We start from the raw sequence: 17,572 nt of genomic DNA, 5'->3' as shown, positions 1-17,572 counted from the left end.
TGGATTTCGAAGACTAACAAAAAGGGAGATGGGCCTATAATTTAAATATTATGTGCTGAGGAACTGAGCTTATTGGTTAGGTATAGACTGGCAGGGTGGCGACCCTAAACTAAGCAAATAAACAGATGAGGACTTTTGCTTCTCACTCTGGCTTTGCCTGGGCACTTAAATCATTACCACACACACTACAAAGAATGGTGGGAGAAACCACTAGCTTTGGGTGTTGCTCATGTGCACACCCCATTCATCCTTGAGAGCCAGTTTTTCACAGTGTTGAGTGACATGGGCTATGGAGTCAGTCTCCTCATGTGTGAGTCCCAAGTCCGTCACACCAACTGTGTGGCCTTGGACAGTCATACAACTTCCTATTTATAAGATAACTCGTGAGAATTAAATTAAAAACTTAACGGTTTAACTTAGAACCTGGCACATAGCAAATATTCAATAAATGTTACTTTTACCATGGAATCAGTCATTGAATCAACAGCCACGGAAGCTTATGCACTGGTGATCAGAGAAGCCGTCAGGGAAGGGATGGGATTTGCGCTGTAATGAAGACTAACTCTACTGGGCATGGGTTCACCTTGCATCCACTTCCCAATCTCTTGCTGAGAGCCAGGAACAGAAGCAGGTAAATCAGACCAAGTCCTTCCCTGTCCCTCAGTATCCCTCAGTCTAGTTATCTTATAAACACACAATTTCAACACAATAAAGGAAGTGAAAAAATAAGAATAAACAAGATCAGTAGTTATTGGGACATAAGGTTTCTATGAGTTCAGTCACAAAATATATACATATGCTGAGAAATTATGTCTCCAAACCTGCCATTATTTTACTTATATGTTTATCTACCACCTTTTTTGAACAGTATGTAAGTCTACTTACATGAATAAAAGCTATAATACAGAAATAGATATATAAATATATATAATAAATATAGATAAAATATTAAATATAAGCTACATACAATATTATCTCATAAAATGGTTTATAATATATATATATAATATAGAGTATATTATATTCTCCATATCACATCTTATATTGTATATTATTAATTATGTGTTATATTACATTATAGTATAAAAATATAAATTAGGAGAGTGAGGCAAAGAAAAAATAATAGTTGAGAAAATAATATGAAGCCAGGGGCCAAGTACATATTTGAAAATGCATACCATTTTGTATTATGATACATATAGAGACTTATAATATTGAAGTTTTCTGGGCAATAGTGTTAGGTTTTAAGGAACCTCATATGTGCTTCTGCTATGCCCTACCTAACTTTAGAATCAACTGAGGGACAAATGGGACTCAGACAAATAACATTCAAAATATCCCCTTTATTACTGATAAAGGCTAGGTTGTAATATATGACTTAGGTGTGAAGCAACTATGGGCTTCTTAATACAAAACTTCAGAAATAGACTAGGTCATCAGTCACAGGCAATGCTGGCCAACCACAGGCCTCAGAATACAGTAAACCTTCGTGCATGCACTGAGGGGCAAACCAGAACTTATGCTCCTGACAGGCAGGCGACTCCCCTAAAGAAGAAGACGAACCACTCAGGCCAAGCTCCTCTCACTCACCAATTACCCTCGTCTTTCTTCCTCTCATAGGAGGAGTGAGTAAAGGGGCCCACAGAGGATACATCCACTCCCCAACACGGTGGCCTCTCAAGCCATCAGCCTTGCCCATTAGGTTCAGTTTAGCTTTCCATGTCGAGAGAGAAAAGCAGCCCATTTCTTAGGACAGTCACTGCTACCTTCATGAGGCCTGCCCTCATGCCAGCTGGCACTCTTAGATGTCCTCTGGAAGTCTGTAGATTTTGACCCCAGAAAACTCTGAAGTGGATCCAAGAACATCAGTGAATTTATCTCAAAGGCCTCTCTGCACCTAAGATTGAAATTTCACTCTCAGTTCTACGTTCTACCTCAAATTATATCAAGCCACATTATCTAATATCAGAGTTTATGAGAGTTTCTGCAATGAAATGAAATGCTAAGTAAATACACTCCAATAAGACAATTCCAGAAACAGGACACAGATTAGCATATAGCTCTCCTATCTCTATAGAGTTTTTGAGGAAAAATTAAAAACTGCACGTTAATGTCTCTTACATATTAAAGTCTAAACTTGTTTAAATCCAAAGATATTGCTGTACGAAGTCAGAATTAGTTGCCTTGTGATTTAAAAGTCCAAAGAATATGCAGTCCCAAACTCCCCTTTCTCAATTTCTTTTGCTTCATCCCAGCTAGATGAATTCTTTTTGCTTGGGTCAAGCCGGCTTCTTTCACTAACTACAACCTGAGTAGCCTCTACTAGATTCAGATGTAGTTCTTCAGAGGCACATAAATTGCTATTTGTTCATTACCAAGTCTCCCATGGCCTTGATATTTAAAGGGAATGAAGCATTAATTGCACATACAATATTATCACATTATTGACCTTAACCCCCATCAAATTTTTAAAAACCAGATAATCCTGAGTCCCTAAAATAGTTATTCTAGGCAAGAGTATATTCCCCAAACCAGTACATACTGTCCAGAGACCAAGAAGAGAGTTGATGGTACCTGAGAAGTTGGAACATGGAAGAAATCTTGGTTTGACCTCATCCAGATGTTGGTCAGCATATGTTCATTGTCTCTAGTCTGCATAGTTAGAGCTCAAGTACAATTGGGAGAAATCTCCCACCAGGAGTTAAATTATGGCACTGTTTTACCATTATTAGAGCAGCTGTTCTCAAAGCGTCAGCATCTCCTGGGAGCTGGTCAGGAATGCTAATTCTCAGGTCCCACTCCAAACCTAACGAATCAGAAACTCGAGAGGGGGGCCCAGTGATCAATGATCTAACAAACTCTCCATGTCATTCTGATGCACCTACGGTATGAGCAGCACAACATCCCCAAACACAAGCTCTTCTCTCAGAGTATTATTGGAGATATTCCTGTTTCTTAGCACAGTTTTTGTACATCCTGTTATCTACCACAGGTGATTGACAGCAGGCCCAATTACCAGGTCCGTCTTAGGCTTCTCTTTTTTTCTGCATACTGCCTTTGAATTCCCATTTTCCTGCTAAGCCCTGGTATTCTGGTACCTGGTGTTGCATTGAGTATGTGTTCTGTCAAGTGACAGATTCTGTTGTAAGCAAGGATTTTCAGCCAGGGGTTTCTCTAGTCTGGAAGCTGTGTGCCCCAGGGCAGGGGCTTTTACTCTTGCTTCAGGCTGTGGAATTCAAGAAATCCGCCTCCCAGAGAGTTTCCACTTCTTCCCCATGTTTTTGTTTTGTTTTGTTTTGTTTTTCAGCTGGAGAATCAACCTCAGCAGATTCCTGAACTGAAACTGCTGTTGATGTTTCTGATGCCTGTGTCCTTGGGAGGCTAGTAAAAAACAATCCTTCTACCATATTCTCATCAAGACCTTACTCAACATTTCAAAGTTCCAGGACTTAATTAGCATTTCTGTCTCCCACGTCCTATTCTGCGGAATTAATTTCCCCTCTAGTGTAGTGGTTCTTGACCTCGGCCATATGTTTGAATCATCTCTAGAGTTTTAAAACATTTCAATGCCTAGACCACACCCTAGACTATTAAAATCAGAATCTCTGGGGGTAGGACCCAGGTGGGGTATTTGACGTCCCTCAGCTATTCTTTTAGTGTGTCAGGTACTATTTTTTTAACCAGTTTAATATGCTTTTCAATTTGGTCCCTTTACTTCTCTAGTACTGTGTGCTAAATGAGAGCCTTTTTCTCTTTTCTTTCTGGTCCAGATTTTTGTTTTACTGACATAGTCCTCCAGATTTTGTCTTGTGGCATCTTCCACAGAGACATTAAAAAATCAGTAAATTACAAATCTGCCAAAAGTAAATAACATTGTTCAAAAAATCTTTGGAAATCTTCACATTTCTGAGTTGGATAATCCTATCCTGGACATGTTCTCCTACCATACTAATTTCTAACCCCAGATGGGACCTGACCTCTCATTGCCCTACATAGTCTTTTTCTTAAATGCCTAATTTTCATTAGACCCTCCCTAATTCCACAAATTTCTCATTCTAACACTCCTAGGCCAAGTTATGGTAAACCTTGTCTTGAGTTTGCTAGGAACAGAGAGGCTTCCACTGTTAAGGTACACGCACACACACGCACTGAAATAATTCAAGAATTACTACTTGGCAATGTTGTCATCCATCAGGTTGTACAATTATTGGCTTGTGATGTCAGTGTACTCCACATAAGATGCAGATTGGCGGGCCCCAAAGGATAATCACAGTGACAGCATATCAATATCTTTGTTAACATTCAATACGGGCTTTAAAGAGGTAAATGGTATATATGCAAATATATTAAACACTCCATTTCTTAGTTCATATAAGGAGAAAAGCAAATAAAATATATCTAAAAGATATTGAGGATTGATCAACTCTTTTTTAAGTGTGTTTTCTCTGGAGTTATGATATCAAAACTCTGATCAAAGACATAAACATGAAAGAAATCAAATACAGAACATTTAAGATAAAAATCCTTCACAATAACTATATTGAATCTATAACATATATAGAATGGAAATTGAAGGGGATCCGTACATTTTTGTACTGAGATTAAAAAGGAAGATCAGGGCTTCCCTGGTGGCGCAGTGGTTGAGAGTCCGCCTGCCAATGCAGGGGACACAGGTTCGTGCCCCGGTCTGGGGGGATCCCACATGCCGCGGAGCGTCTGGGCCCGTGAGCCATGGCCGCTGAGCCTGCGCGTCCGGAGCCTGTGCTCCACAACGGGAGAGGTCACAACAGTGAGAGGCCCACGTACAGCAAAAAAAAAAAAAAAAGGAAGATCACAGAGTGAAATATTGCCAAAGCCAATTAACTGTTATTCAGCAGCCTTCTCCTATTGGCAGGAGGACATCTATCATGTTAGACTGCAGAAACTTAACGATAGTCAGCAAATCCAAGGATTTCGAACCCTTGAAAGACAGCCCTTCCTTTACATTATGCTATTATAGAGCTGATATACCCAGGTTCTGCTCCTACAAACTTCTGATTATAATCAGGCCCCCAAGTGAAGCTACAGAGACTACAGAGAACATATTGGTGGCAATAACAGGGTTCAGGTTAGCATCCTGGTTTAGTACAGTCTTTGGAATTTGTTTAAAGTAATTCTTCCCCTGAGAGATAAAGTCAGGTTTCTAAATTTGTAAAATTTTTCAAGCCTTTACCACTGAGACTGTACATGAGGAAAAAAAATAATGTAATAACTATCTATTTTGAAGGCAATTGGCTACTAGCTGCTCCTCCCTGGGACATCCTCCAAAATGCATGTTTTCTTATTCAAAATGTCTATAATTACGTCTGATAAATACATCATCAACATCATCATCAATGAATAGCAGTTGTATGCAGAGAAGTTCTACATATTAAAAGGCACAGCTTGTTACAGTTTGTGCCAAAATAAAGTCTGTGTTAGAAGGAACAATTTGCTTTGTGTTAGGATGGGAAAGATTGAAACTTAAAAAAAATACTAAATTACTTCACCATAAAATAAAGAGCTAGCATTTGAAAGGTTCTAAATATCTTGGTTTTCAGTCCAACTTCTTTGTTTTCAATTACTGTGATTGACTGTCTCTCCCTACCCCCATCCTCATGAGATTACTGATTTCAGCCTACACTAAATTGTCCTGGCATCCTTACTTGGGGAACAAGGGCAGTAAGGGGAAAGGGAACATGAACTGACTTTGGTATTAAATAGTGTTTCTACAGCCTTTGCCAAAGTTCCCTACCAATATTATTTGGAGACATTCAATTAGAACTAGATGATACATTTTGTGAGAACTAAGATTTTGGAAACCTATTAAGTTTCTGGAGTCTAAGGGGATGATGGTGAACAGAGTCCTGAATAAACTGGGATAAAACTGAAGTAAAAAATCTTTCTGGCAAGTAAAAATGAAATATTGCCATGTTCTGACAACAAGGAAAGGAAATGAGAAAATAAACATGTGAACAAAGAAAAACATGCTGAGGTCCCAGAAGAGACACAGATTAGGGAGGGTATGATTAAACGGAAACTTTAAATCATCAGCTTTTGTTTCTTTTGCATTAAATTTTTCACTTAAACATTGCACTGAATACAAAGAAGCATTACCATTTAGAGTTATTTATGAAGAGTAACCATACGTTAGGATAGATTAAAAGAAAAGGAAGCATTTACATGTTTTTGTCAATACATACATATCTTAGCAAGTCAATATCAAATGTTATGATTATTATACGCTATTTTGATTAAACAAAAAGCCATTAACTAATTTTGATTTTGACTTGCAGATATTTATTCATTATATAGATTTATTAATTTTGACTTAATAAAATACTGAGATTTAAAAATAAATTGAAACAATGGTGAATTCACTAAAATTAAGTGATATAATATTTCAGTAAGTACTATACCAAATAACCAAGATCAAAGAACAGTTGTTTGTAAAAGAGAAATCAGGGAGGATAGAGAGACAAAAAAATGTGCATTTATTTTTTCTAATGTCAATGATATGTGCTAGATAGCTCAACCCCCAAAATATTAGAAACTGTTCCATCAGTTTAATTAGGAAACACATAAGAAAACAAAAATTGAAAAGGTCTATATTAGGGCAAGTTACATTAGCAGCTGTAACAAGCAATTCAAAATCCCAATGGCTTAACACAATAAAAATTTATATCTTGCTGACATGACTACCCAATGCAGGTCAATGAGTTTACTGTCTTCCACGTAGTTATTCAGGGATTCGAACATCTTTCATGCTAGAACGTCACCATCCTCACCTTTGTCACAGTGGATCTTCTGTTGACAGATTAAGGGAAGAGAAAGAATATGAAGAAAGTATGCTTATTCTTCACTGAATTTGACCAGATGCTGCACATGACCTTCTCTGCCCGTCAGTTGGCTAGAACTAGCCAAATGACCCAAGCTAGAGTCAAATAAATTGGAAAATTTATTTTAACTGAATACCCAGGAGGAAAACGAGATGATTTGGTGAATATATGAAATTGTCTTAGCCATCATGCTTAATCAGACTAGAGTTTCATTCTACGTAATACTTATTTCTCACAAAAGTGAGAGAAAATTATAATAAATGCGGCTGGAATTTTACACTCTACCTACAGCCCTGTTATGTGATTTCTTTTTATACTTGTCAATTTCAGGGACTGACTGGCTGCCAAGTGCTACCACCGGGCAACATGGCCTTGGTAGGGTGTTCAGCCTTCAGGGTCAGCAACTGACTAACATGATCAGTCACCATCAGAGCTGATGGTAGGTTGATAAATGACACCAAGAAAAAAAAAATCACGTGAGGCTTAAAATATGTACAAGGAAGTCCATTTATGAATTTATAATGTGAAGTCATTCCCAGCGATGACAATGCTCACTGTTCCTATCCAGAGCTCCTCTTCCTCAGAATGAAGATATTTAAGAAGTTAGATTATTCAGCATGATTTTTTTTTTTTTTTTTTTTGGCTGAGTACAGAGTCAGTAAATGTTAAGGGCGTTGTGCAGTTCTGTGGCAACGATAATCAAGTTCACAACCTGGCCTTACTACATAGAAGCTATGTGACCTCAGGTAGTTTATTTAACCCTCCCTCCTTCCATCCTCAGTTTACAAATCTATTAAATGTGCACAATTATTGGTACAGATTTTTGTGCTGTATATGTGGCTATTTAACTAATATCTATTTCCCCATGAGGGTTAATGTTATATACCTTATTGTTGTTTTTTCATCATTATATTTGGTGGCTTAAAACAACCATTTATTTAGCTCACAATTCTGCAGTTCAGCAATTTGGGCTGTGCTATGCTTCTAGTTTGCACTGGGCTCACTCATATATCCCCAACCAGCTGTTGGGTTGGTTCAGGGATGGATGGACTAGGTGGGCCTCAGCTTACATGGCTTTCCTGTACTCCATATGCTCTGTCATTTTCCAACAGGCTGGAGCCAGCTCATTCATATGATGACTGGGCAGGGTTCCTAGAGATCAAATGAAAACATGAAATATTTCTGGAGAACTACCCTCAAAACTGACACAACAATACATTCTGTTGACTGAAGCAAATCAGAAGGCCAGTCTAAATTCAAAATTCAAGGGATGAGAAATGACCCTCTACTTCTTGATTGCAGGAGTTGAAAAGTCATGTTGCAAAGGATCTTAGAAAAGGAATAATTGCAACAATCCAAAAAAACCACACAAATCTACCATGAAATCAATGGTGGATGTGCCAAAAGAAGTACACAAAGCTCTGAGAGCCACTCATCAAACATGTTTGTCTAAGTCACAAAGATCATGAGATGTTTCCTTGAGGAAGTAAGACCTGAACTAGATATGAGGGGCAAATAAGCGATTACAAGGCAACTTTGGGAGGTGGTGGATATTATCTAATATCTTGATTGTGATGACGGCATCACAGATGTTTGCATATATCCAAACTCATCACACTGTACACATTAAATATGTGAAGTTCTTTGTATAGAAATTATACTTTCAATAAAGCTGTTAAAAATAAAATAAGGGAAAAAAAGCTGGGGAGTGGAGGGAGTTCCAAGCAGATGACTAGTGCATTCAAATGTCTATAGAAGAAGGAACATGGAGAGTATAAGAAACAAAAGATCGCCAGTGTAGCAAAAGAAAACAATTGGCAGGAGTTGAAGGCAGAGGACACTTGAAGGGCAAACCATGCAGGACTCTGTGAATCAAAGAGTTTTAAATTTATTTTAATAATAATAGCAAACCTTTCCATGGCACTTACTATGTGTCTGACATTATTCTAAGTGTTTTACGTGTATTAATGATTTCATCCTAACACTGCTGTAATATTTATATCAGGATTTTACAAATAAAGAAACTGAACTTCAGGGAGGTAAAGTAACTGCCTAAACACCGAGGCTAGATTCAAACTCATCTAGTCTGGATCCTTCCTCATAATCAATATGTTGCAGTGCTTCTTCAAGGCCATTGTTCTGTTGGTTATCAAGAGCAATAAAAAGCCACTGAAGGCTTTCAAACAGGGGTGGACATGATCAATTTTGTATTTTTAAGAGTTTATTCTCACTGAAGGTTGAATATATAGTAGAGGAGATCCCAACTTCCTGTAAGTAGACTATGACTGTATTTCAAGCAAGAGAACAAAGTAACTTAGATTATGGTGATGGTAATAGGGAGAAAAAACAATGGTGTTTATAGATGTTTAGAAAATACTAATGATGGGTAAAATGGACAGTTGATCATCACTTAAGTGTAATGTTTGGCACAGACATTCAGTCTGGTTGATTAGACAATTATAAAGACTGGTGAACCTTCCATCATTTACAAATTCACTTATTCATTTAGTGATCCTTTCACTCATTCATAAAGATAGGAATCAAATCTGAGTAACAAATTCTTTCATAGCATTCTTTCCATCACACATATATTACATTTTCATTGAGTTCCTCATTGGAAACAGTGCAGATTAAACGCACAGATGAAAAAATATTAAAATATCAAAAAACAAAATACATTCGTTTTTATTAATTCAAACACAATGCTTAACAGCACAAATGGTTTGTGACTGCTCTGAACACGTGTGAGCCGCATGCTCAACAAGAGGTCTCTACGGAAGGAATCAGTGGTGAATGAGCCAGTTAGGAAGAAGTGTGACTGCTGTTTCTGAACATACTAATTTTCATATTTTTACTCTGAAATTAAGATAAATAAGAGGCTTAACGGTAGTAATATGGTTAATATGGATGTATGGATCACTTATATGTGCTTTTTGCTAAGGGACAAATGGAGATTTGATTGAAATTTGTTTTTTGTTTTTTTAAGTTAATTTTTATTGGAGCATAGTTGATTTACAATGTTGTGTTAGTTTCAGGTGTCCAGCAAAGTGAATCAGTTATACATATACATATATCTACTCTTTTTTAGATTCTTTTCCCATATAGGTCATTACAGAGTATTGAGTAGAGTTCCCTGTGCTATACAGTAGGTCCTTATTAGTTATCTGTTATATATAGTGTGTATATGTCAATCCCAATCTCCCAATTTATCCACCCCCCCCTTTATGTTATTGTCACTTAAAATGTTGCTGAGCACTTTTATAGGAAGATTCTTCTATGGGCAACTTTGCTGACTATTGGAGAATAAAAGTCTCAAATCTTTTGCAGTATTATTAATAACAATATAAATATTGCCGGTAAAAGTCTGAGTACACATCATCTGGTACAAAAAACTGTAACTGACTCACTTTCTATTGAGATTCCTTATTTCTCCAGGAGCAGAAACTTCATCTAAGACACCTCGGGGTCATTTCAGCCCTGATTTTCCTGAGATTGCACTGAGGTGCTGGGTTGCTTCTGTGGAGTCAAGTCTGTGCTGGGTGTGGAGGCTGAGGCAGGGTGGAGGACTCCTCTTGGCACTATGATCTCTCCAGCCTGCCATCTGGTGAGACGTCACTCTACCCAGGTCACTGTCTATGCGCTATGCATTTGTCATCCCTGGTAGAGATACACCTCTCTCGTGGACACGGAAAGTGCTTCTAAACACAGTCCGCATGGCATCAGTCATCTAAAGGACAGTCAGTAAACAAGAGAATAGAATGAGACGAAAATCAACTCAAAGATGTACCCTGCTGGTACTGGGTCAAGAAGATAAGCAAGTGCAGTGATAGCTAAGCTCAAGGTCACATGTGGGAGTGACCCTGTATTGTGTTTTTAAACTTTAGGGAAATATAATGATTAGATCAAAAAGTCAATTCAGTAGGGAGCAAGTCTGAGTAAAATAAGGCGGCAAAACGAAAAAGAGTGGAGAAAAACTCCAAAAGAATGAATACTTATATCAGAGGCTCAGATGTTTGCATTTGAGTGTTTCCAATTGTAGCCTGAGAAAGGGGGGCAGGGATATTTTCTGGCCATTTGTGTTTATTCCCCAATTTAGGTTTCTGCAGCATAAGCATAAAAGTCTGCCACACGGAGAGCCAGGTGGTCACGTTTCCTTGGCCTCATTTCTCTGCGTGCATTGCCTCACAGCTTCACATCATGGTATGAAAATTGTTAAAGAGGAAAAGACGACAGAAGCCTAAATCACTTCTATTCAATGTGAGAATAAATGGTGTCTGCAATACAATAGGCTCTCCAGACACAGTACTTTGAGGTTACAGTTCTGTAATTTTGCTGAACTGAAAAAAAATCCCTTTCCTTTGGTCTTAAAATTTATTCAACATTCACATTTTATTAGCAAGTAAGCATGAACAAAACAGCTTTTGATAAACACAAAAGTTATTTTGCCTCATTATATTGAATGACAAGTGAGACCTTACAGCTTCACGTCAAATCGGTGAAAAAATAATTATCTGTAAAAAGTATGTGCAAACATTTTTCTACAAAGCTAAAGATTCAAGGCAACGTGTCTGGAATGTGTTTCTCCCTTTAGGCTGCCTCCATTCCATGAAAGATCTGTCTCAATTTCCGCTCTTCCCAGAGCCTCCTTTTGGTCTCTCTGCAAATCCATTCCTTCTGAAACTGCCTCCTTCCGACCCTGCAGATGGAAACCGTATGTTTCTCTGTTTAGGGAAGTGTGCCTAATCTTCTCAAGCAGAGATTTCTGGACACGTTTTATAATATCTTCATGTATGGCTTCCTAATGCACCAAATACACTGTAATGTGCTTTTGGTTTGCTTTCAACGCATTAATACATTCGTTGATTTTTTCTCAGCAAAATCTCTAAAATTAAGCATAGAGCTGTGAATTAGATTTATTTTGGACAAGCAAACTTTTTTTATTATTTTCAGTAAGTACTTGTTGATCACCTACTATGCTACAGCCTTGAGGTACAAAGATAAAAGACATAACTCAAAGCGTACCATCAAGTAGGCTTGGGTTGGCGGAAACCTGATGGAATCAATCCCATACAATGTAGGAAGGGCTGAAATGGAGAAACTACAGAAGCATAGAAGGAGACACATCCAGAAAAGTAAACTGACAAAAAAAGTTTAGCATTCCTTAAAAGGATAATTTTCATTTGTGAAGGAATGTATTCAAGTGTATAAAAGTGACATTAAATCATAAGTCTATCTTAAAATTTTATGGTTAACGGAAACATCTATCTAAAATATTCAGAAAATATCTAGCCTAATTATGTACTTATCTTACACATGAAAGTAATAGCTTGCATATCATTTTGACATTAAATAAGTTAGAAAGCAATCTGTGTGTTTTGCTTTTTTTTTTTTTTTTTTTGCGGTACGCGGGCCTCTCCTGTTGCAGAGCACAGGCTCCGGACGTGCAGGCTCAGCGGCCATGGCTCACGGGCCCAGCCACTCTGCGGCATGTGGGATCTTCCCGGACTGGGGCACAAACCCGTGTCTCCTGCATCAGCAGGCGGACTCTCAACCACTGCGCCACTAGGGAAGCCCTGTTTTGCTTTTTTAATGAAACCAAATAAAGGATGGCAAGAATCAGGAGGCCATATCAAGGTGATAAAGCGAGAATTTGGAATTTCTGGGATGCCATGAAAAAACTAGGCCTCAAAGGGTGGTTCCTACATGTTGATAACTAATTGTCTTGAACAGATTTCCTGCCCAAAGTTACAAGGTCGGCAGGAATGTAGGGTAGGGAGGTAGGGATTTACTAAGGGATACAAAGGAACAGACTGAGATAAGGAAAGAAAGTTGAGAGTAACGGGTTGTTTTAAATGCAAACAGTGTTCTTAGAGGCAACAACTCACTACATAAAATATGCAAGTAAGAAGAGAAAAGCAAGTGTAATCTAAAACAGTAGCCATGAAAAAAACCTTTGAGAAGCTTTTCAAATTTTATAAAAGTGCCTCCTATTGTCAAAGCTCTCAAAAAGGTCAATTTTAATACCCAAATATTATTGGTAATATTTGTTATTCAAATAATAGTGAAAATATATGAGAAATAGCATTCCATAATCAAATCATGTAGTTTTCTTGTCTCCATATATTTTATTTTAGTACAAAGGATACTTTTCACTAAAAATGCAATTGAAGGAAGTGTAAGTCATTGTAAAGGAACAGCATATTTCAATCTAGAAAACCAAGGATTAAAAGGACTTGAAAATACACATCAATTTCTTATTGGTTATTGTCTACAAGAAGAGTAGAACTGGGGCTGCAGGATGAAGGGGACTTTGGATTTTACTCTGCACACTTCTGGATTAATTTGAATCTTTCACAACAATAATATATTCTTGCAATGGTAGGTATTTAGAAAACAATAAACGAGGTTATTTTTAATGTTGTAAAGAGCAGTAAGACCAAAATTAAAAAGGCATTGGAAACTATTACTAAGATTTGAGAAACAAAATTAATTAAAAACAGTAACAGTAACTGGAACCGCATGGACCTTCCCAGGCAAGCAGGCGTCCCACCTTGTTCAACTTCAGAACACCAGCGACCTCTTGCGGCAAAGATGGATACATTTTAAATTTGTGTAACTGCCACAGAGGGTGATTGAGAAGGTTGCCTGATGAAATTCTGCTTCTTTTTCAGATTGAAATAGCGACAGCGATACCTTCGGGGAACAGAGAGCTCCTCACCCCGCCACTACAGCCAAAGGATGCTGAAGAGGAAGAGGAAGAGGAGTCCACCCCCAGACTGATTGATGGCTCTTCTCCACAGGAGCCTGAATTCCCTGGGGTTCTGGGCCCACACACCAATGAAGGTCAGGTCCATCAAAGCTGGATTGTAATGAAGTCCACTTGTACATTCCTCAAAACTGCCAAGCTCCAACTCTGCAGGGAGCCCCCATGACCCAAGGAGTAAACTTTGTTATAGGCTAGGTTTGAAGCAGGAGATATACATGTATTTGGTATTAAAATATAAAGCTGTTTTAATACTTCTGCTTTGGCATGACGGAAATGATCAAATAACCAAAGATTTGGGGTCAAAATATTTTTCTGGCATCATTACTCAGAAAGCTTTGTGGTGGAATGCATTTCTAGAACAAACGATACACTATCAGCAAGATCAGAGTCCGTGTCTGAGAGATCAGGCCCCAGCAGTTCAAGGAGATCAAGTGATGATGGACGACGATGATGATAATGATGATGGTGATGATGGTAATATTATTTTACATTGATTGAGCACATGCTTTCTGTGGGTCATAATGCTCAGCACTTCACATTATCTCGTTTGACTATTGCAACCTCCTTGTGAAGGTATTAGTATTATTTTTTTCATTATTACCAAGGAAACTAGCTCAGAGAGCATAGGAACTTTCCAGAGATCACATAGCTATTAGGTTCACACACTGGGTTTGAAGCCTGTTCTGATTCTTGTCTGTATACTTATTGGAAAACAGGCTTCTTTTCACTCAGTCCTGGGAAGCAGCAGGAAAAGGAAAAGAGAAGAAAGTATTTCATAACATCGGACTCCATCTAGTAGGGCCTGAAGTTGATGTAAACCATGGCCTTTTATTTAGGTCATGAGAAGGAATTCCTGGTGCTGAGCCTGATTCTATGATTTGTTGGTATTTCATGTTAGAATTTGCCAGTGTCAACCTTGGGGGCTGTTCAAGTGGACTCACACCAGAACACTATTACACACTTGGAGAATGGTGTTGTGAGGGGGTACAGAGTTCCCATTGCAAAGGTTTGGTTAGTATCAAGAGTCTCTGTACTAGAAATTCTGGAGATACAAGACTTGTCTTAAAATGACTACTGTTTTCACAGATATTTCTGTCTAGTACATAGAGACAGACATGTAAACCAACTTAGAGACAGTGATATGTTACAGGTAATATAAGAAAAGTTTGTACAGAACACACTGAGAACAGAAGAGAGGAAAGAGCATTCAAATCCCAGCTTTGAGACTTTGCTAGATATACAGTCTTGAGCAAAGCAGTCAGTATTTTTTTGCCTTTGTTATCTCATCTAAAAAATGGGATAATAAATAATAGATCTTACCTCATAGAGTCGTTATAAGGATTAACTGAATGAAGTTAGTGCCTGGCCCACAGTAAACATCATAAATGTTAGTTATTCTCAATACTCTATTCTTGATAGAAGAGTACATCTTTTGTTTTTGTTTTTTTTTTTGCGGTATGAGGGCCTCTCACTGTTGTGGCCTCTCCCGTTGTGGAGCACAGGCTCCGGACACACAGGCTCAGCGGCCATGGCTCACGGGCCCAGCCGCTCCGCGGCATGTGGGATGTTCCCGAACCGGGACATGAACCCGTGTCCCCTGCATCGGCAGGTGGACTCTCAACCACTGCGCCACCAGGGAAGCCCGAAGAGTATATCTTTTTTGTTTACTCTCAACAAACTTTTCAGTGTGCAATACAGCATTGTTAACTATAGGAACTGTGTTATAAGCAAATGTCTAGAACTTAATTCATCTTACATAACTGAAACTTTATACCTGTTGAACAGCTGTCTCTTTCCCCCTCCTTCCAGTCCCTGGTAACCACCAATCTACCCTCTGCTTCTGTGAGTTTTTAACTGTTCACCAATAAGTAGTGTAAAAATGTTGTCTTTTGTGAAATGCTGCCTATACGCCAGCCACTAAAGTGTTTTATGTACATCAGCTCTTTGAAGAGATACAACAATACTAAGTACTAGTTACTGTTATCTTCGCTTTATAAATAGGAAAACTAAAATTCCAAAATACTATAAAAGTTGTCCAAGGTCATGGAAGTGGTACGTAGGGGCGCTGGCATGAAAACAGAGGCCACTAAGCCCTTTCTTTAATGAAGACACCATATTCTTTCCACATAGTCAACTTTCTATGAAGTAGCAGAACACGCTACAGACAGAACCAGGGAGATACACACACAGTGAGAAGGAAATGTATATATCCAGCAGAAAGTCCTCAAAATAGGGAAATTAAATATCTCTAGAACATTACTTACTTTTAAGTAATTTCAGATCTTTCAAAAGTTGACTGATCTGGCATCATTACCTAATGAGCCAGGAACAATAGAAGAGCAGAATGTCCAATCTTTTTAAAAGCTTTAGTAAAACTTACGGCTCAATAATGTCAGTTTTGAAACAATATAAGAAAAATTATGACTTAAAAAAACTTTTTGTCTCTAAAGGAGTCTGAGAATAAGTAATGAAGTTAAAATTTTAATTCACATTTTACTTTCCAAAGAGGAAGCATCTCTCGAAATTCTAAACTTTAAAATTAAATTTAAATCTTATAAATTTATCAAAGGCAAATAGTTTGGAAATATTTAAAACATTAAAAGTCAAAATATTATTTGTTACTATGAATATCAATTTCTAGAAATAGTATTCTGAAGCCACATAAAGTAGGCTTGAGTTATGAGTGGAAAAAACTAGAATTAAATAATAACTGGTGTGACTATATATAATTACCCTAAGTGATTATTAAACTAGCATGACCATGAATATATAGAACAAAATGCTTTACTTTCTAAAAACTGTGATAAGTAGCAAATACTCATTTACAGTGATTAGAAAAATTAGCAAGTACTAAATAATGCATAGCTCTCCCTTAAAATTTTTTCCTAGATTTACATTCCTAAAATAGTTTTCATTCCTGAAGTTGTTATTATACGTGATTTTTCTATTTAACAACAGTAATAAGACCTTAGTAGGTGCATTACCAGTTCTTGATCTCAAACCACGAATGGCTCCTTCAACAAAGGCTGCCAAATGTCCCGATTTGCCTGGGAGTGAAGGGATCCCAAGACCGGGGGCTTCCAGTGCTAAAACTAGCAAAGTCTCAGCTAAATGGGGATGAATTGACACTGAGCAATCCCAAGAAAGTCTTCCATCACTTTCTTCTTCTATCTCTCATGGCTAGTTCACTTTCCCCATCAATCTCATGTCTCACAACTTTTTTCTCCTCCTCCCTAAACCCCTCAAACTCATCAGAGAGCTTAGCCGCCTCCTTCACAAAGAAAATGCAGTCTTCTGGTCAGCAGTTCTTTGGTCTTTCTGTTTGCAGACATATAATTTACCTACATCTACATCCATGCATCTACTCCTATTACAACAGAGGAACTGTCTGTCCTCCCACATGGGGGATGTAAATTCTTCCGATTGTGTTTTTTTCCCCCTACTACACCTATGATTATCAGAATTTTGCATTCTTTTTCCAGTAACAGTGGTAGAATTACATTAATTCATAATTTTTCCAGGGTATGACTAGTGACCAGAAGCAACTAGGAAAACTGACAAATTATAGAACAAACTTTCTCTCAATGAACTAAATGATACATACAGGGATTGAGCTAGGAACCTTGGTTTCACAGAGGCGTCCTTCACACCACAGATTTTAAATTAAACTGAAATCTTCATTCTTCCCATTGTGTTTTGAGTCCCATTTCCTGCTGCCCTCTCAGTATCCTTTTTATATTCAGTCTCTCTTCCTCTGGATTCTTTTCTTCAAATCTCTCCCACTTTAGTCCATTTCCTCATCATACACACCACAAATACGTCTTCTTATAGTTATCACCATCTTTCTTTCCTTTTTCTTTACAGTCAAACATCTCAATAGCATGGTTTGTATGTGCTGTAACTATTTCCTCACCTCTAACTTCCTCCTTCGTGGCTGTAATCCAGCTTC

At 37.9% G+C, this 17,572-nt stretch overlaps 1 protein-coding gene and 1 long non-coding RNA gene across 5 annotated transcripts in view; one reads left to right on the top strand and one right to left on the bottom strand.

Annotated features, from left to right (window-relative positions):
• The window catches only part of LOC137202980 (uncharacterized), a 282,286-nt gene that overhangs the window by 36,233 nt on the left and 228,481 nt on the right, over positions 1–17,572 (bottom strand). The gene's annotated exons all lie outside the window — the stretch shown is intronic.
• Positions 1–17,572, top strand: part of EPYC (epiphycan) — a 35,521-nt gene that overhangs the window by 8,245 nt on the left and 9,704 nt on the right. Inside the window, exon 2 of the mRNA XM_067698742.1 lies at positions 13,529–13,700. Within this exon, the coding sequence (XP_067554843.1) occupies positions 13,529–13,700 (172 nt within the window). The remainder of the gene's footprint in view (positions 1–13,528; positions 13,701–17,572) is intronic.

Source organism: Pseudorca crassidens, chromosome 11 (assembly GCF_039906515.1).
Source record: "Pseudorca crassidens isolate mPseCra1 chromosome 11, mPseCra1.hap1, whole genome shotgun sequence".
Lineage (NCBI taxonomy): Eukaryota > Metazoa > Chordata > Mammalia > Artiodactyla > Delphinidae > Pseudorca > Pseudorca crassidens.
The sequence above is the reverse complement of the archived record's forward strand: the minus strand, read 5'-3'. Positions and strand labels throughout refer to the sequence as shown.